This window comes from Phyllobates terribilis, unplaced genomic scaffold (genome assembly GCF_046119375.1).
Source record: "Phyllobates terribilis strain yellow unplaced genomic scaffold, ASM4611937v1 Scaffold_5__5_contigs__length_657084704, whole genome shotgun sequence".
In the NCBI taxonomy this organism is placed as follows: domain Eukaryota; kingdom Metazoa; phylum Chordata; class Amphibia; order Anura; family Dendrobatidae; genus Phyllobates; species Phyllobates terribilis.
In genome coordinates this window covers 461053129-461073338 of record NW_027362765.1, presented here as the reverse complement: position 1 = coordinate 461073338, position 20210 = coordinate 461053129, and the positions used below count along the sequence as shown (strand labels likewise).

General features: G+C 40.2%; 2 protein-coding genes across 3 annotated transcripts in view; both read left to right on the top strand.

Moving 5' to 3' along the window:
• Positions 1-4251, top strand: part of STYK1 (serine/threonine/tyrosine kinase 1) — a 102237-nt gene extending 97986 nt beyond the window's left edge. For both annotated transcript variants that reach the window (XM_073685388.1, XM_073685387.1), the window contains exon 10: positions 1446-4251. In XM_073685388.1, coding sequence (XP_073541489.1) covers positions 1446-1650 — 205 coding nt within the window. In that variant the 3' untranslated portion in view covers positions 1651-4251. The remainder of the gene's footprint in view (positions 1-1445) is intronic.
• A 6026-nt stretch (positions 4252-10277) lies between these two features.
• The window catches only part of LOC141271265 (claudin-10-like), a 28520-nt gene continuing 18587 nt past the window's right edge, over positions 10278-20210 (top strand). Inside the window, exons 1-2 of the mRNA XM_073681385.1 lie at positions 10278-10497; positions 18634-18795. Coding sequence (XP_073537486.1) covers positions 10278-10497; positions 18634-18795 — 382 coding nt within the window. The remainder of the gene's footprint in view (positions 10498-18633; positions 18796-20210) is intronic.

Below are 20210 nucleotides of genomic sequence, written 5' to 3'. Positions count from 1 at the left end.
TTGCATACACCGGTATTGTCCGGTCTTGAGCTACATGTCTGCAGTCACTCGATGTGACTGCAGACTTGTGAATCCTCACATCACACACTGTGAAGATTCTCCTGTGTCGGCGAAGGGAGAGGAGGGAACGTGACCGCGAGTATGTGATTTGCATACATGTGGTCACGTGCCGACTAGATGGATGCAGCCTCGCTCAATGCAAGTGTATTGAGCGAGGCTGGATACAGTCTAGTCTGAATGTGGCTGAAAGTTGTTATGATTTGCAACAAGTACTAAGGAAAGATAGGGGAAAGCTGTCCCTACAGTAAGACTAAGCAGAATCCCTACGATGTAGCGGGCAGCCTGTTTCTAGCGAACAGACCCGCCTTAGTCCTCGGCTAGTCGGAACGAAGACCTATAGCATTAAGGGAGGGGTCCCTAAAAGAACTAAGGACTGGGACAAAAATGGGACACCTCCTAAACAGAGAAGTTGTTGCAAGAACACAAAAAGACAAACTGACAAAAGGTACTAGAGGTCCCAGAAGGACCAAGCAAACTGACAGAGAAAGGCACCGAAGCACCAGGCTAGAGAAACAGTCAAACACTGAAGTCACGCACAGCCAAAAGGGCGAAGCTGGAATATAAAGGCAGATGGTCACGTGACCGCAAAACACAAGATGGAAAGGAGGGTTCTAACAAAAGTATGCAAATCTCATCATGACCACTCACTACCTTAGAATCCTCACAGCATGCAATGCAAGCGCTGTGAGAGTTCACAAGTCTCCCTTCACATAGAGAGACCACAGACTTGTAGTTTTAAACTGGACAACCCCTTTAATGAAGAGCTTGTTTGAGTAGGAGGCGCTGAATTAATTAAGATGTGCACTCCACTTCATGAATTCGGCGCATCCTCTGAGTGGTGTGCGCCTCTGTGATCCGCATCAGAAATGCTACTCCAGTCAAGGACTTGGAGTAGCATTTCTGGCCTACCAAACGCTGGCATTTTTAATGGATTTGATGAGTGGGTGTGGCCACACTCCGTGCTGCACCCATTTCGACAGAGCTGATTCAAACTGGTGTGAAAATGGCAAAAATCCCAACATTCCTCACTGCACAAAAATGTTGACATTTTTCAAAGCTATTATACCATTTTTCCGGCGTAAAAGCTTTGATTAATTGACCCCAATACCATTTTTTATTTTATGTACTGTATACAGTAGTATAGTGGTCCGTGACTTGCCCTCGTACTTTATTTAATTGGTCCTGCTTTATCTTTTTTTGGAAATCTATCTCTCTATCAAATATCTATCTTTTTATCTTTATACCTAATCTGTGCATCCATTCATCTATCAGCTATTATCTGTCTATCATCGAGATATTATCTATCTATCTAATAAGAGATGGTGATATTTCATATACTGTATTACCAGAGACATACAAATACTACAACATATCTTTTTTTACAGATACAACATTATGAAGGTTTGCTGGACTTGGAAAGCGTCAGACCGGATTTCTGTTCCAGAACTGCGAAGAAGACTACAATCGGGCAAGAAGTCTTCTAATGACAGGACAGTGGTGCAGATCCCTGAGCTGATAGTACCAGATCTGTACGAGGGAGTGGCAGGGACAGAAGCTGTGAAAATGGAGTCTGATTACACCGTCCTCTAACACCAAAGTCTTAGAAAACTAATTAGTGACTTTAATATTTATTTATGGAGACCAAGGAAGATGTCTATTTACATTAAGGATTTGTCTTAAAAAAAGGTCAAACTATAGGAGACAAGTATAGAAGAACAGTGATCTGATCATGGGAATGTTACATTAACATTTTCTATACTTTGCCAATGGTCCAACTGACAGTGAAGAAGTCAGAAAACACCGTCTTATGTATCAATGATAGTTGATGGCAATTGTCCAATGGCTTCGCTGTCACATTTCTCATTGAATTTCTATACATAGTTTACATTTTGTATGCTTCTTTTTTTCTTACTCGAACATTCTAAATTGCCTTCTTAAAAAAATCATCTATCTTACCTATATTATCCTGCCTGCTAAAGGTTTATTCTCAAATGGTCTCTTGAGCAGTTCAGAGCTATTCAGTCTCCTTACATCCTGGTTTGTAGCAGGGTGGGCTCTCCTCCCCGAGTGACAGTTTTGGTGAGAAACAGAGCTGTAGCATTAGTAGAACTATAAAGCTTAGCACACTTTCTGCTGTAACACATTCAGCTCTAAGTGGTTTATTCTGGAGCCCACACTGTTATCATTATATTTCTACATAGAGATAACAGGGCATATGAGCAAGCACACAGCCATGAGAGGCAAGAGCTGTGATTAGGAGACCTGTTCTTGAAGCCACTGTTGCCGGCTTTTGATTTTGCAAAAGTTATAACAGCAGCTTGTCAGGAGCTGAGAAGTGGGAGGGTGAGCAGCTAACTGCTGTATATAAACCAATTGGCTGGAGAGAGGTGGCTGGTATGTTAGGAGATACCTTCTCTCCAGGAATGTAGCTACTGTGCACTTTTGGCCAGGGTCTGTGCAGACATTAGTGGCCGAACTCCATGGAAATGAATTGTATATTATATTAAATAAAAGCTCTCATTGCAGCAGAATGAACGCAAATAAAAAAAGCTAATCAATTGCAAACGTGCTCATTTTCATCTGGCCAAACTAATTAAAGCAATTTAATAATTTTAGAAAACCCCTTTAATATAATTGAAGAGGTTGTCCATAAAAAATAAGTTAAATTTGCAACTTACTAATAACCTTCCCATCTTAAAGGTGACCAGATCTTGAGCTCCACTTCCAACAGGTCCTTTTCTTGTTTGTCTGCGACAAAGGACACCATTTCTTGTGTTGACAAATAGCCAGAGCTGTGTAGAAAGGGGGCTTGCTGACAGCTCATTTCAATAGAAGAGACAGCCCCCCTTTTCTATCATAAGCAATGTATATTCAAAGAAAGGTGCTAGCTTAGCTACTGAAGTTAGCAATCAGCCAGCTCTCTTCACACACACACACACACTACTTTGGAGGAAATGGTGTCCAAAACAAACCAGACATAGACCTGCTGGAAGCCAGGATTGGAACCTGTGGTTGATAATCAAGGCCACTTTAAGATGTGAAGTATATTAATAATTTGCTAACTTACTGATTTACAGCATTGATAGCTAGAAAACCCCTTTAGGATGACTGTTTGGGAGAAATCTGATAATACCCCTTTTACCTATAGTGAAGTTACCCAGACCATTCCCAAATTTATGCACAACTTTAAAAAGATACACTTAGTTTTCATACAGATGGCCCTTATCGGATGGCTGTGTGTTCTGCAGGGGCCGTCCTAAGCTACCTCTGCTTGTCATCTGAATGAGAAATCAAGCTACCTGTATAAAGACCTTTATGCATTTTAGAAGTGGGGTGAGCACTTTCCCTCAGTGCAAAAGCAGTATTTTCAGCTTTTTCCCAGAGGATCTTTTTAATATTTGCATGTATATAGTATATCTGTTTTTTTTTTAACCGTGAATACTTTGGTTTCAAAGTGTCAAAGCTGTAGAATAGATTGTACGATGAATTGTCCCTTTAAATCTGAAATAATCCCTACATTGCTATTAATGAAGCGTAAGATATTTCGGACCCTCTTTTCTGCATTTGTTTGGTTGATAGGCACTACATTATTTATTTAAGGACAGAAATTTTCATAGTAAAATGAGGTCAGATGTTTGCATCTTACTCTCTGAGTTACATTGAGCCTGCAGAGCATTAGATGATTACAGATGGTTACAGCCAGCCCTCCCTTACTCATTTATTACTGGGTTGGAAAAAAAAGTGTGAATAAATAGTTACAGTCTTGTTGCTAATCAGGAGTATATCACTAAAATAAAGGAACTGGGCGGCGGGCCACCTCCACACCTCGTAGTGCTATAAAAAGTCTTGGAGCAGTGTTTCTGTACCTGCCATTTGTAGGTGAGCTAACTTACTAAATTTGTTCATAGCTTAAAATACAAGTCGACTATTGAACAGTTTTTACAATTTTCCTATAGAATTATTCTTTCTAACTCCCCTTCATGACCGGAGCATTTTCCGTTTTTGCATTTTCGTTTGTTGCTCCCCTTGTTCCCAGAGCCATAGCTTTTTTATTTTTTGGTCAATATGGCCATGTGAGGGCTTATTTTTTGCGGGACGAGTTGTACTTTGAAATGCCATTACTAGTTTTACCATATCATGTACTGGAAAATGGGAAAAAAATTCCAAGTGCGATGAAATTGCAAAAAATATGCAATACCACAGATTTTTTTTTTTTTTTTTACCACGTTCACTGAATGCTAAAACTGGCCTGCCATTCTTATTCTCCAGGTCATTACGAGTTCGTAGATACCAAACATGTGGTGAAAAAAAAATCCAAAGTTTGCTAAAAAAAAAATAAAAACAAATGGCGACATTTTCTGAGACCCTTAGCGTCTCCATTTTTCTGGATCTGGGGCCGGGTGAGGGCTTATTTTTTGCCCGCCGGGCTGACGTTTTTATTGATACCATTTTGGGGTAGATATGATGTTTTGATCGCCCGTTATTGCATTTTATTGCAATGTTGCGGCGACCAAAAAAACGTAATTCTGGCGTTTAGAATTTTTTTCTCGTTTCGCCGTTTACCGATCGGATTAATTCTTTTTTTTAGATTGATAGATCGGGCGATTCTGAATGCGGTGGTACCAAATATGTGTATGTGGGGTTTATTTTTTATCATTTTATTTTGAATGGGGCGAAAGGGGGGTGATTTAAACTTTTATATATTTTTACATTTTTTAAATATTTTTAAAAACATTTTTTTAAAACTTTTTGCATGCTTTTATAGTCTCCATAGGAGGCTAGAAGTAGCAATTACCTGATCGACTCTGCTACATACAGGCGATGAACAGATCGCCTCTATGTAGCAGAAATGCTCCTGTGCTATGAGAGCCGACCACTAGGTGCAGACCCCAGGTTGTCATGCCGACCCATCGGTGACCCGCGATCACGTGACGGGGTCACCGATGGGCGGGGCTAATGCCGCGCTTCCAGCGCGGCGATGTTAAATGCCGCTGTCAGAGATTGACAGCGGCATTTAACTAGTTTACAGCCGCCGGTGGATCGCGATTCTACCCGCGGCTGTTGCGGGCACATGTCAGCTGTAATAATCAGCTGACATGTGCCCGGTTCAGTGCGGGCTCACCGCCGGATCCCTCACTGAACCGGGTGTCATGACACAGGACATATTAATACGTCCTGTGTCATTAAGGGGTTAAAGGGACCATATTGGCACATATTTATATATAGAATTACTGGTATGGCTATACAGGTTTGTGTCTCTCAATCAAAATTATATCTTTCTTTTGTAGATCTCATGGGTCATTCATGAGAAATCTAGCATGGATGCCAAATGCAATCAAAGAGTCAAGCAAGGTGTGGGAAAGACTGAGTGCAACACGAAGGAAAGAGGGGGAGGAAGCCCAAACACTAGTGAAAGGGGGAGCGGAGACCCCTAGGCATAATCTAATAACACCCTGCCTACCCTACCGTTCCTAAATAGGTTCCATACCTATCACTGAGCAGGACCCTAAACCCTGTATGTCCCTAGAGCTTGGCCCTATATAGGGAGGGGGAGGGGTGAGCACTGGTCAGGCCCCACTGCAAACTAAAGACAACAAGGTAGACAAACAAAGGGGGTAAACTTAGCTTGAGCAGACACCAGAGAAGGAACGCCAAGTGTCCTCCAACAGCACCAGAGAAGAAGTCAGCCAACAGCTAGTACTCCAAGCATGCACAAAGGTATATAGATGTATCACCGGCAATTGCCTGGAGCAAACAGAGTTTTTAACTCCCATGCAATAGTGTGTCAATAAGCAGTAGGAGGGAGGTTGCCGCTAGGCCTTAAAGGAAGAAGGATTAAGAAGGTGTCTGCAATGCCAAGCTCAGTGACCTTCTACAGCCAGATCCAGAGTGACTATCTATTACACCTGACACACCCGTGACACTATGGGTGTGTACACTGATACGTCCCCAGAACACTTCCAGCCTGATTTGCATATGACTTCTAGGTATAATTTTTTTTAAAAGGGAACAAGTGTCTATAAAGCCATACCTCTATAGGTTCCCTTTAAGTAATTCCCAATTCATTCCAAAGCTATCTTACATAGATCCCAAGTTAGCACTTGTACCGCTCCTTCAACCTTCACACATCGGTATGCACTAAGTTTCTATACACCCCCTACTGGTGGCTACGGGCAGCCAACTTTTTTTTTAGATGTATGACTTTACGGGAGATTTGATAGATCTACATCATAAAAGATGCAACTTAGATTCTAAAAAGATGTCAGGATCAGTTTCAGATAAGTAATTGAATTTATTAAATGATTCAATGTTTTAAGTAGATAAATTCTATAATAATTTTCAAATGTGGACATACCCTTTAATTATTCCTGAGTATCCAGTGTCATTATTTTTACATTTATAGGGTGATTTTACAAACAGCATTTTTGGACTATTTTTTTCAGTAGCAGAAGTTACTATGTTACTTTACAGTTTAGAGTTTGTTTTTGAACTTTTTTTGAGCTTTTTTTTAATCTTCCATAGAGTAACATATTCCAGGTATAGTGGTTTTTTTCACATTTTACTCATAGGTTTTTCTATAGGAATTAAAGAATGGGAAAAAAATGTATGGTTAATGTTTAAAAAACCCTGTAAAAATACTTGAAAGAAAAAAACTAAACAAAAACGCTGGTAAAAAATATATATAAAAAGTGATAAAAATCTATGTGTGAGTAAAGCCTAGACACAACTGGATTCTCAAGTCTTATCCTTCAACAGCATATATATTTATATATGTATATAATAATGCCGATAATGTTGCAAACAAATGTTACAACACACATACCTCCATTTTTGTCATAAGGGGGAAATTGTTGATATTTAGGTTCCTTAAAGGGGTTACCCATCTACTAAAAAATGGAAAAGACATTTGTAAAGGCTATAAAATGAGAGAAAAGAAACAGTCTCTTCTTCTTTTTCTCAGTGATCCAGCACTGATGCTCCGGATATTCTCCTCTGTTTACAAGCGGCTAGCATGTGACAAATCAGTGGTCATGGTGGCCACGTGCCATACAGCACAGAGCGGTCACATATTGGCTGATTGTAAACAGGTTTGGTGAGACCACTGGAGCATCAGTGCTGGATACTCTGAAGAGACAAGAGCTGAGCAATGTTTTGTTTTTTTCTCATTTTTTAACCTTTGGAGATGTCTTCAGATATTTTTTTTTAGCTTGGATAATTCCCTTAATGAGCTCTATATACAGAACATTTTGCAAAAAAAACCTTTATGACTTTAACATATAACTCTCAGGTTAATGCACATGTTGAATGATCGTGTGCTGAAGAAACTTGCACCTTCTTATGTATGAAAACGTGTAATATATTTAATAAAATATTTTTGTTTAATAAGGTTTTTACTGTTGTTTTTATTCTTCATATTTTTATTTTAAGTTTTCAGTTTCAATAAAAGTATCATTTGGACAACATACCGTATAGAAGAATATTTTTCTTAAAGGCTCGGTGTCTGTACAGAACTTGATCTGGTGACCTGCAGTCTGGAGGAAGTACAGTTAATAGAATCTGTCTAGTACTTTTGAACCCAGCCCAAGATTTTGGACTTACTCACACGAGGATATAATTCGGATGAGTGCTATGTTGCTATGTGATGTATTATCAGATAGCACCTGGGCCAATGTTATACTAGGCAGCAGCGCAGATTTGAAATTTTTTTCTCATGCCGATTCGGAATGAAAAAAAGCCCTCCATACTGCGAGTGGATCTACAAATTGGAAGATGCGCACCCATACAAGTCTATGGGTGCATGTAAAACATCAGACTGCACTCAGATGTCATCTGAGTGCAGTCCAATTTCTGCAGACTCAAACAATGGAGAAACTGGATAAATTATGTTCTCCATCTTCTCCTCACCTGTCCTCCGATTTTGACATGTGAGAGTATTGGAAAATAGTAAGGTGAGACTCGGATCAAACTCGAAGGGTTTCAGCAGAGTATCATTAACATAATCAAGCCGATTCTCTTGTTGAGAGAATATACGATCATGTGACCCCGGCCTTAGTTTGCATGCACATTATGCATACTTGCAGCAGATATGCTAATTTCCAGCCTAATACAGTACTAACGATGCCGATGAGATTCAAAAATATTCCGCACATATATTGACATGCAATGCCGATTTTTAAATCTGCAGCATGTCAATTCTTTTTGCAGAACACATCGAAGACTTCATTTTTCCAATACATATGGAGATACAGGGGGCAATTTGTTACAGAATCCTTGACAAACCCAGCATATGATTTGCAACTATGCTGTGCAATTTTACTAAAAAACTTTGCAAATCTGCTGTGATTTTGACACAATATCTGAGTTGAATTTACAACAAATAAATCTGTCGTGTTTGCAAGGACCCTAAGGAGTGTTTTTGCCTATACTGCTGTACCATTGGGTAATTCGTTTTTTTTGTGCATACAATTGTATTAAAACGTGCAGCCTTTCCAATTATGCTCTACAATACTGTTTGGCTTGTGAGATCCCAATTTATACTAGCCAAAAGTATACTACAAGGACACCCTTTTATCTTTTAAAACCTATGTGCATGTCAACATAAATGTCAGAAGGTTTTCCTGGCGTAAATGCTGACGGTACACAATATTCGTAATGTGAATGATACCTAATTTTCTGCATGAAAAAGGGAAAAGAATTCCCTCCATACTCGCATTAGGAAACACCTGTCTTTATCTTCAGGAGAGCCATTCTGATACGGTTGACCAACAAGAAAAAAAATATATAATTTTAATTTTTTTAATTTTTTTGTTTGTTTGGATTTTCATTTTTTATTTTTCATAAATAGAAACATAATAATAAAAATCAGTCCCTTTCTCATCCAGGAGAGTGAGAGTCTTACTTGTCATCTGTGTGATGTCCATATTCAATCTGTTTTCTTTACTCAGCAGCTATTAACCATTTACAGTTTCTATGCCACAGAATTATAATGTATCTATAAAAACTTGGATGCCATGCTGGTCCGTATGGCATGCGATTTTGTTTTTTACTCACACCCATTAGATTTTGGAGTGAAATCACGGCATGCTGCAATTTTTTCCTCACGCAGAAGCAGATCTGCACTGCCTCATTGAATAACATTGGTCCGAGTGCAATCCCTTTTTTTTATCGTATTGCACTTATCGGATTTATACGGTCGTGTGAGCGAGTCCTTAGTTTTGTAAAAGTGCTCATTTAATATTCTGACAGCTTTGGATTACAAATCTTCCAAGTTGCTAATTAACTTGTTAGTGTGCCAGTTCTGGGTTATTAGTCGACCGGAATCCATAAAGAAGATTTATATGCCAAAACATGTAGAAGGGCTTAACCTGAAACTAAGTCTAGTTGTAGGTTCTGGAAAAGTATCAAACATCAAATTTCCAGCTGCAATAAAAAATATGAAGTATGGTAACGTCTCAAAATATTTATACTCAATGCTAAAAAATGTTATTAACCCATAAAAATAACTAAGTAAAATCTAAATACTTATGGTTTAAAGGATCATTAAATATAAAAATGTACAAAAAAAATCATTCCTTCTTTAAGATAATCAAGTTGTATTCCTGAGAATATATTTCAATTACAAAAGTGTTTCTCTAACTTCCATAGCAAAGTTTATGCCATAAGGGACAACTATCAAATCTCCATTGGCTGATGTATTTTCCATCAAAAATTTTGACCTCTTAACCTTGCAAAAAAACCTCATCATATCAATTTTAATAGGTTTAATTATTTTTGTGATATGGTTGAATAAATATGTGATTGACAAATCGAATCTCCAGCACAATTTCCATTAATTGTGCCTTTTAGTCCAGGACCCGTCATTTCGCACGTCACATTCTAGATTTATGAGTACTTGTTAAAACAAGAAAGGTGTGAGATGCATTAAGCACAAGCATTAGTTACACATAGGAATGAAGTGGCACGAATGCTTTACTTAGGAGATGGAATGAACCTGAATTAATTAGGGAGGGACTGGTAGGGGACAGGGTTGGATTTTGCTGACCATAAAACTCATAGGACACCATTTTCAGAAGTTTCGGTGACATTCCCTTGGTTTCGTCTTGCTGTGTGGTTTGAAACTGTGTGCAGTCATCTTTATTCCTTGTTGATACGAGAATTTTATACCTTTCATTGGTCACATCATTCTCTATTATTGAAAGCTTTTCTCTAGTCTGAAGATGCCTCACATGGCTTCTGAGATTATTGCCTTTGTACTGGCCGTGTCTGGCTGGGTTTTGGTTAGTTCCACGCTACCCACCGATTACTGGAAGGTGTCTAGTATTGATGGCACGGTAATCACCACTGCAACCTTCTGGTCAAACCTTTGGAAGACATGTGTTACTGATTCAACTGGGGTGTCCAACTGCAAGGACTTTCCTTCTATGTTGGCCTTAGAAGGTAAGGAAAAAGCTGTCAAAAGTTTAAAAGCTATAGTTTGATAGACGTACATGTTATTGGGGCTGTTTAGTTATGATCCTTTGTCTCATGGTTTTGCTGAATGATTTAATGCTTGTGGTGTTAGTAGATTTGCTCATTAACGTCATTAGTATTGGCTATTAATTTTAATGGTCTTTTGCTGTATATTGTGTCCTATTTGCAGCAAAAGAAATTTGGAAGTATTGGGAAAGGTGTCGGAGTGCTCTACAGATCTTTCATTCTGGGTACCAGGGGTAGTTTGAGTGGTGGGTCTGCCCTGTCTCTATGACCATGGAGATGTGTGCTGTTATACAGTGCCTCTATGTAATTTTTGTCTTTATTATTTGGTAAAGAAATCCATATTGAATGATTACAGAGGAACAGGATGGTCCCATAGTTTTCTAGTAGTGTTGTAATGACTCTGTCTAACATTATGAAACACTAATTTGACTGTGTACTTTAGCAAATATAGGAAGAGTATCTTGTCTCTAACCTTAATTAATTTCAATGGAGCGGGATTAGCTGAAAATGGGGCCATCATTGACCTTCAAGAGAACCTGCCATGACCCCAAACACTATTAACCTGCAGATATAGTATTAATCTGCAGGTTAATAGTGTTCTAGAGCTGCCCAGCCACTCCACTGACAGTACAGCTACCAGGAGGAAATTATCTTTACTCCTCTCAGCTTTCAATTATAGAGGTGTACCGGTATCAGTATACAGTGAGGGGGCCTCTAAGCACAACCTGGCACATTGACTGACAGCCATCTTTGCACTCATGTACTGTGCGGTGTCTGTAACTGCGCCGGCTGCGCCTCTGTGACTGAAAGCTGGAGGCTGTCAGGAGGAAAAAAGTTCATTTCCTCCCCGTAGCAGGTCTATCAGTGCAGGGATGGTAAGCTTTAAAACGCTATTAACCTGCAGATTATCCCTATATTTGCAGGTTAACAGACATGACAGGTTCCCTCTCTTTAATAGTGGTAGCGAATAAGCTTTGAGCTGTAAGAAATGAGTAAGGGTTCATTAACCCAAAACACATAAGCTGATGGATTTTAATTTTTAATCATGTGCACTCTCAAATTTTCTTATTATATTTTTCCCTAAAAGTTTTGTTTGAACTTTTCCTTGTTTTTTCTGTTGCTGGAAACTGACCTTACGGATCTTTCTAAGTGACAATGTTTAATTTATAACCTGCCCCATTTATGAACAGCATAGATAGTTTAAATCTGTGGTCATATTGACATCTTTTTAGGATTTGAACTAATTTCACAGGCTACATTTTACTTATTGGTTGCGTAGTAATTTGTAAAAGTGGCTGAGTGCACTCAATAAAACTCTTCTTCAAGAGAATTCATAACTCCTGAAGTGTAAATCAAATTTAGACTATTCAGTAGGATATAGAAGATGAAACCACTTTACATTAGATTCTTATAAGGTCACGTTCAACCATTCGGCCCATTCTTGTCCTAGTAGACAAAGAACTGGCTTCAGAAAAATGTTTGAAGTCTAAATATCATTTGCAAAGAACAGGAGTATAATTATAGTCTGATTCCTCCCATGTCTTTGCCCTGTGTTTGCTTTGAACCCCAATGCAAAATCTGTAACAGGGCTCCTATCTTACAAGGTGATGTTTCTGCCAGTTACATAATACAGGACTAACGGGAACGTGTGGGAACATGCTGAATTTACAACTTCTGCTACTTAGAAAGATTTCTTTGATATGATTTTCACATGGGTTACATGTGATTAAGAATTTACTAGACAGCTAAGATGAGCAATGTGCCAACGTGCTGTTCTTGTACATGGACCTCCTTCTGTCAATGTCCACACACTTTATTATTGATTTTATTGAGTAAACTTATGAACCTTTTTTATTTCATACTGTTTATACCGCGCACCAGAATTTATAGGGGTTAATTTAATGCTAAAGAGTTAAGTCGATTTAGTTTTTAAGAAATAGTCTGTTACCAAACTATGCTATCTGTAATCAGGGGCATACATAGAAATCATGGAGCCCTGTAGAAAAAGTCTTAATTGGGCCTACTACCTCTACCCCCTCTCCTGCCCCCCACAATCCCACCAAAAAAAATATTTGGCAGAGTACATAGAAATCATGGGACCCTGTAGAAAAAGTCCTAATGGAGCAAACCATCTACACTCTCTCTGCAGCCTCCAAATCTCCCAAAAAATATATATTTGGTGGAGTAGACGAGGTGATGGTGCATAGGCACAGTCATAGAAGAAACACAATGATTGTACACCTACTGAAGCTCTTTAGTTCTTAGTTCTTGCCCACTACTCAACCCTTTTCATGGCACCCATGGAGTATAATGTCCCCCAGCACAGACAATTTGATACCGCCACAGTGGATTCCCCTACTATACCCACCACACAGAGTATGATGACCACTCAACACACCCAAAAGAATATAAGGTGGCTAAGGTGTCCCCAACACCCGACAATGCCGCCACTGTCTGTAATGTGCTTGTTTTTTTATTATTCACAAGTTTGCTTGTTAATATTTATCCTGTACTGCATAAGCAGATCTCTGTATCTACTTAATTTCTATGGTTGAGTCTAACCAGTGGCCTCTCCAGTGATCGTGCATGGGCAATCGCATTAACGTTGTCTTTGCTAATTCTCTGAGATGTGATCTTGTCCTGGTGGACAGCTTTCATCCTGACTGTTCGGCTGACATCCCATCAGATGAGTATGCCCTAGGAAATTGGAGGTCAGGACTCACTTAGAGGTGCACCACAAAGCTTAAAGATATGAATGGGAAACTGTGTGAAAATGTAGAAAAAGAAAACTTAGGACAAATTCAGTAATATCATTCAGGGATAGTATATTTAATCACGTCAATATTAGTGGAAAACCTCTTTTTACAAAATCACAAAAATGAGAGTGCCAGAAGTAACACCCTAGTTGTAGCATTAGGCCACATTCACACGTTCAGTATTTGGTCAGTATTTTACCTCTGTATTTGTAAGCCAAAATCAGAAGTGGAACAATCAGAGGAAAAGTATAATAGAAACACGTCACCACTTCTGCATTTATCACCCACTCCTGGTTTTGGCTTACAAAAAATGGTGTTAAATACTGACCAAATACTGATAGTGTGACCGTGGCCTCAAAGGGAACGTGTCACCAGAAAAAAATGCTATTAATCTGCAGATATGGGGTTAATCTTCAGATTAATAGCGTTACTAACCTGCCTGGCGCCTGCATGTAGCTGAATGCTGCGGAGAGAAAATGAACTTTATTCCCCCGGCATCATTCGGTTTCAGTGATGGGGACGGCGCCGATGCTGGTTAACTCATCGCTCTGAGAATACAGAGTGGCGGCTGTAACCGGGCCCCAGCCCTGTCTGACACTCCCTCTTCATTGAGGCCGGTTGATAACATTTATGTATCAGCTGTGGTTTGTTCGTATAATGATAAGTGTAGATTTATAATAAAATATGTAAATAGGGACATAGTGTAGACCAAAGGCCAAATTTTGCTTTTCCTTCATTTAGATGTCTCAGTGACCTTAACGATTTTCTATTGCTATTATTAAGGGGGTTTTCCAGGCTTGGCACAAATGTCTCCACTCATTCTATGTGACTGCAGACTCATGAATCTTTACAGCGCACATAGCATGACTCCTTACAGCGTGCATAAGGTCCCTTACAGCATGCCAGCGCAGAGAGCGAGTGGTCATGTGACCGCAAGTATGCAACTTGCATAATTCAGGCCACATTCTGACTAGACTTGTACGGCCTTGTTCAATACAAGTGAATTGAGCGATGCCGCGTACATCTAGTCGGAATGTGGTTTGAAGTATGAAAATCACATACTTGCAGTCACATGACCTTCCGCTGGCATTGGAAAATCCTGACAGTGCGTGCTGCGAGGATTCATATATCTGATGTCACGCCTGACTGCAGACTTTCTTGCCAAACCTGAACAACCCCTTTAAATATGAATGTTATGCTTGTTATGGCGGATGTCCCAATATCAGCAGTTGATGAACCATTTGCCCATCCATAGGCTGCAAAACCCCTGCTATTCAAGCTGTGATACCAATGGTCAGTTTTATGTGTCATGGGAAGACTAGAGTATCGGTGTTCTTCATCTGTGAATCTTAATGAATGGACTGATCATCAGATCTGGTTGAGCTTGGAACAAATTTTTTATTATAACAATTTGACATGGGATAAAGCAAATAAATAGTAATTCATCTATACAGAATTTTTAGGATCAAGCAACCACATGATTAAACATTAGGTATTATTTGGAATGGTTAATTGAAGGGATCATGCAAATCCTCTGCAAAATGCAATCTCTGTAAGTAATGGTCGTGTTCTAGAGACGCAAAAGTTAATGAGCCATTATAAGAGTTTGTTAATGACTAACTGCTAAATACATTCCTGTTTGTTTTATCTGACTACTGTTTGAACCTCTACATGACTTCTGGAACCATAATCTCTATAGGGCTAAAAAGAAAAAAGAATGAAATAAAATATGTCTTTAATGTTCTTCCTTATATAACCTGGAAGTTTAAATTCCATCTAAGTAAAAAATGTGTAACTTGCCTTGGTTTATACCTACATCAGTTATTTAGACTTGGGTTTCATTAGTACTTAAGTAATAATAATGAAATGTAGATGCATGAAAATTTTCCCATAAACTTTTATTATAGTTGAAAAGTGTTGTACCATCAAATTTAAAGGGAACTTGTCACCATGAATATGCAATCTTAGCTGCAGGTACCATGTTATATAGCAGGAGGAGCTGAGTAAATTGATATATAGTTTGATGAGAAAAGATTTAGTATAACTTGTATTTAATCATTTAAACCTCTGCTTCTTATGAGATTTTCAGTCCAGTGGGCGGATCTATCAGTGACTGACAGCCTTCTTTGTATAAGAGTGCATTCAGTTGACGCGCCCCCTGGGCCGTGGGGTACTCGGTGCCGGGCCGGTCGTCGCTAGGGGAGATGTCACAGTGGCGGTGACCCGGTCCGTGACCCAGGGCGGTCAATCAAAAGGGGATATATTTACAGGGGATTTATAGTTTTTATATATAAAGTTTGTGACGCCACCTGTGGTATGCAATATGGAGCCGCCGCTGAGGAGCAGGTCTTCTGGAGCTGGTGTTAATGCAGCAGAGTTGGTTTAACTCTCCACAGGTAGAGCTTAGCTCCAGGGCTGTGCTGAGTTGTTATAGATGTTGTATATGATACTGGGTAGTGTAGTGCAGGGGGTGCTGGCGCAGCAGTAATTCACAGAGACAGTGGGGTGCAGTCTTCAGAGTTTACTCACAGTTAAGTTCTTCAGGTTGCACTGTACAGGTTACAGCCTCCCACGTCGCGCTGCGTTCACCAGGCAGGGGTTCAGCAATCCTTCAGGTAATTCAAGAGTGCCTGACAGGACCCCTTTCTGTGTGCCTTTCTCAGTCGTCTTCCTGCACTGGCTCTCACCCTCCTGCCCTGCACCTCACAATCAGTGTCCCAATCCGGTAGCCTCGGGTCATGTGGGGCGACCTGCAGTCCCCTGGACCCTCTGTGGCCACTTTCTCGGTGATGTAATTGTGGCTGCGGCAACTGCACCTTAAAAGTACAGAAGCCTCCGGTTTCTAGCTGAGCCTTGTAGTTCTCCACTAGTTTAGTGGCCGGTCCCCTCTGCGGCTTGATCCTTCCACACCAGGTAGATTCGGGCGTACGGGTGGCCTCCAGCACTGCCCGTACCCCTAGGATCCCCTCGTTCCTCCTGGAGCCTTCCTTCCTGCTCCCCTCCTTTCCTCAGTCTTGGGCTTCTCTGCTAGGCCCACTCTGGAGCAGAGCTCGTGCAGAGCCCCTGCTCCCTCCACTCCTCCTCTCAGACTGAACCCTCTGACTAGACACACTTTCCAAGATGGTTACCCTTTTTATACAGCTCCTTCCCAAGTGCTCCCCTGAACTTCTTCCTCCACCCACACCCACTACATGTTTCCCCCTCACTTGGTTCCCCTCCACTCCAGCCAGGGACCAGGGACTGTGCTCTCCCTTAGGAGCAATCTGGCCCTGCCCTACTGAAGTGGATGTGTTGGATGCAGGTGTTAGGGTCCCGGGCAGCACTCTATCCTTACCTGAGAGTGGAATACCACACCTCTGGATGAGATGCAGTACCTCTGTGGCGACTGAACCCTCAGGGGCGCCACACAGTCATAGCTGTCACTGATAGGACCGCCCACTGGAACGAAAGTCCCATAAAGAGCAGAGGTTTAAATGATTAAAACAAAGTTTATACTGAGTCTCTTCACATAAAACTATATATCAATCTGCTCAGCTTCTCCTGCTCTATAACATGATGCTTGCAGATTGGACTGCATTTTCACGGTAACAGGTTCCCTTTAAGTTGGAAAACAGTTTTTTTAAATAACTTTTTTAATAAGTCAAATATAACCTAGAACAGTAATGTTGTATGGAAGCTAAAAACTTTAATTGAAAGGAATCTGTAAGCAGATTTCTTCCCCCATCAATTTGCTTGCACATGTAGCTTTTTCAAAGACAAGTCCAGCAATAACTTTACATAGCCAGACCATTATCCATTACTGAGAAATCAGAGTTTGAATTGATATGCAAATGAGGCTGTAGAGCTATTAGTAGATCTGAAGTCTCTGTCACTCCAGCTCTATACCCCGCCCAGGGCCGCCTCTTCCTGCCTGACTGATGGCCTCTATGTTGTGTGACTTTAAGCAAAGGAGCCATCAGTCAAGCAAGAGGAGGCGGCGCTGGGCAAGGAATAGTGAGGATGATTTGACAGTGATGGTGATCAATGAGTGGAACAGTCGGCCACGAGAGGTGGCGAGTTCTCCTTCAATGGAAGTCTCCAAACAGAGGCTGGACAGACATCTGTCTGAGATGGTTTAGTGAATCCTGCATTGAGCAGGGGGTTGGACACAATGACCCTGGAGGTCTCCTCCAACTCTAACATTCTATGATTTTATGATTCTATGAATAGAGCTGGAGTGGCAAAGGCTTCAGATCTACAGCCTCATTTGCACATCCATGCAAATGCTGATTTCTCAGTAATGGAGGAACGGACTGGCCATGTAAATGTATTGCTGGACTTGTCTATGGAAGAGCTACATGTGCATATAAATAGTTTGTAGTGCGAAATCCTGCTGACAGATCCCATTTAAAGAATTGATTCACCATAACCATTTTTTATATGCCCTACCTGTATTTGCTAGAGAATAGAGCCACTAATAAAGAGTATCTGTAGTTCGGGTAAACCAAGTAATTCCAAGTATTACATGATGGGATATTTAAATGGCCGACATGAAACACTAAATTTCCCAGAGCCTATAAGGGAAAATCTATCCCGTTGTATCATCAATTGGTAAAATCAATTGTAATCCAATAGTTTTCTCAAGCTAAATTTTTTTCCAACTGTGTGCCAGGTCACCTCCAATTTAATGAGGGTTGTCTTATAAAGAAATGGGCAAATTTTATATTTCTCTTTGAAAAGCGTTAGATCTGTAAAGAGTAAGGCTATGTTCACACATGTTGGGTTTTTCAGCGTCACAAATCTGCAGCAAAACCTCACCTCTAGCAGGAAATCAGCTGCGTCAAAAACGCAGGTTTTGCTGCGTTTTTTTCAGCATTTTTTTCACTGTCCTTCTGTCTCTATTTATGCATGTACATAAAGTTCTGTGAAAAAAAATAACCCCATTCTATTTTGCCATCAAAAACGCTGATGCAAATTTTGGTGCGTTTTTCCAGCATTTTTTTCACCATCCATTACTTCCTATGGGTAAAAAAAACGCTGAAAGAAGTGACATTCTCTATTTTCCAAAAACCCAACCAAGTCACAAAATACGAAGCAAAAAAAAACAACAAGATGTGTGAACAAAGAATTCTGGTTTCTCATAGACTTTGCTGGTACTGCAAAATGCAGCTGAAAATTTTCATAAAAATCTGCAGCAAAAAACCCTGAAAAACCCAACATGTGTGAAAATAGCCTAACTTGTATATTTTCTGTAGTTCACTTGAATGTAACTAACCAGTAAAAAGCTGATATAAACTGTGTGATAAGCCACCATACAATAAGCTTCATAGCACATGTATAATGTTTCCCAATAATCTTTCAGGGTACATCCAAGCTTGCCGGGGTTTGCTAATAGCTGCTGTTAGTCTGGGATTTTTTGGCTCAATTTTTGCACTTGTTGGAATGAAGTGCACCAAGATTGGAGGCTCAGAGGACACAAAAGCAAAACTCACCACTTTCTCTGGCTTGCTGTTTATCTTGAGTGGTAAGTGTGCTTGTATCCAAATCCTGATATCACTTAAAACAGATTCCGAATTTAAAGATGACTTAATACTGTAGAATGCACATTTGGTGCAGTATGGGACAGGATATGAAAGAAACACATACACATCCAGTATGGTATACAAGATCTGGATACTCAGACTGTTTGACCCTGGTTTTCTAGACTAAATTTGGCACAGCAAAAAGATTGTTAAAATATAAAAAAAAGTTACTCCCCATTTCTGCAGAGCTGTCTCCAATCGGACCTGAAGTGATGCTGTCCCATCCAATCGCCTCCTTACCAAGCAGGCAACTAATGAATGCGATGTCATCACTTCAAGTACAGGGAAAAAAAAAAATAAAAAAATATATATATATATATTTTTTTTTTTTGTTCCGTGTTAGCCAGTAGATGGAAAAATATTTAGATTTGAGAGTCGTCAGTGGTTGATACCTTTTAATGGCTAACTGAAAAGATGGTAACAGGTTGCAAGCTTTTGAGACTACTCAGGCCTCTTCATCAGGCTAGTGTTACCCAAAATCTGAAGAGTCACATATTTATACGCAATATGGCACAGAAATAATGCAATAGATGTGACAGGTGATGAAAAGCTGAGCTATTACTTTGGGAGAGATAAACATTTCTGGCTGTAAATATTTAAAGTCCAAGTGGAGACCACTGAAGTGATGGAGAATTTCAATGATAACTGACATTTATTTCTTTATTTTCTAATGACCTCTTTGTTGGGGAAAAAGTTCAGACACTTCGCTTTAACTTTTTCTGTTCCTGGTGTTGTAACTTACATTGCAGAAGAACAGAGCTGTATTTATCATTTTGATGATTTCAGAGCTGAAATGAAGACTAAACTACTGGATATTTATTTGTCAACCAGCTTAACTTGTTAACCAGCAGAACTATGATTGCAGCTCTGGGCTACAATACAGACTTTAAAGAAGTTGTCTACTTCTTGGACAACTCCTTGTGATACCTCACGTATGGCCCCGATAAAATAAAAAAGCTTATACTCACTTCCAGTGCTGGCGTCGTTCCAGCAGTGTCGGCACTCATGGTCCGGGGCTCCCGTGCTGTTGTTGTGACAGGCGCCCAGTCAACGCTGATGTCACTGTCCCCGCCTTCGGACAGATTGAACATGAAGAGAAAGTCAGAGATTAGCCGCAGCCTGGACTTCCTCTTCATGTCCAATTTGACAGAAGGCGGAGATAGTGACACCGGCGCCTATTGGGCACCGGGCTCACATATCACAACAACCGTACGAGAGCTCCGGGGCCATGAGTGCCGACACCGCTGGAACAGCACCATCACGGGAGGTGAGTATAGGCTTTTTTATTTTATCAGGGCCAAACATTTAGATCTAGAATGGGTTGTCCTAGTAGTAGACAACCCCTTTAAGTCAAGTT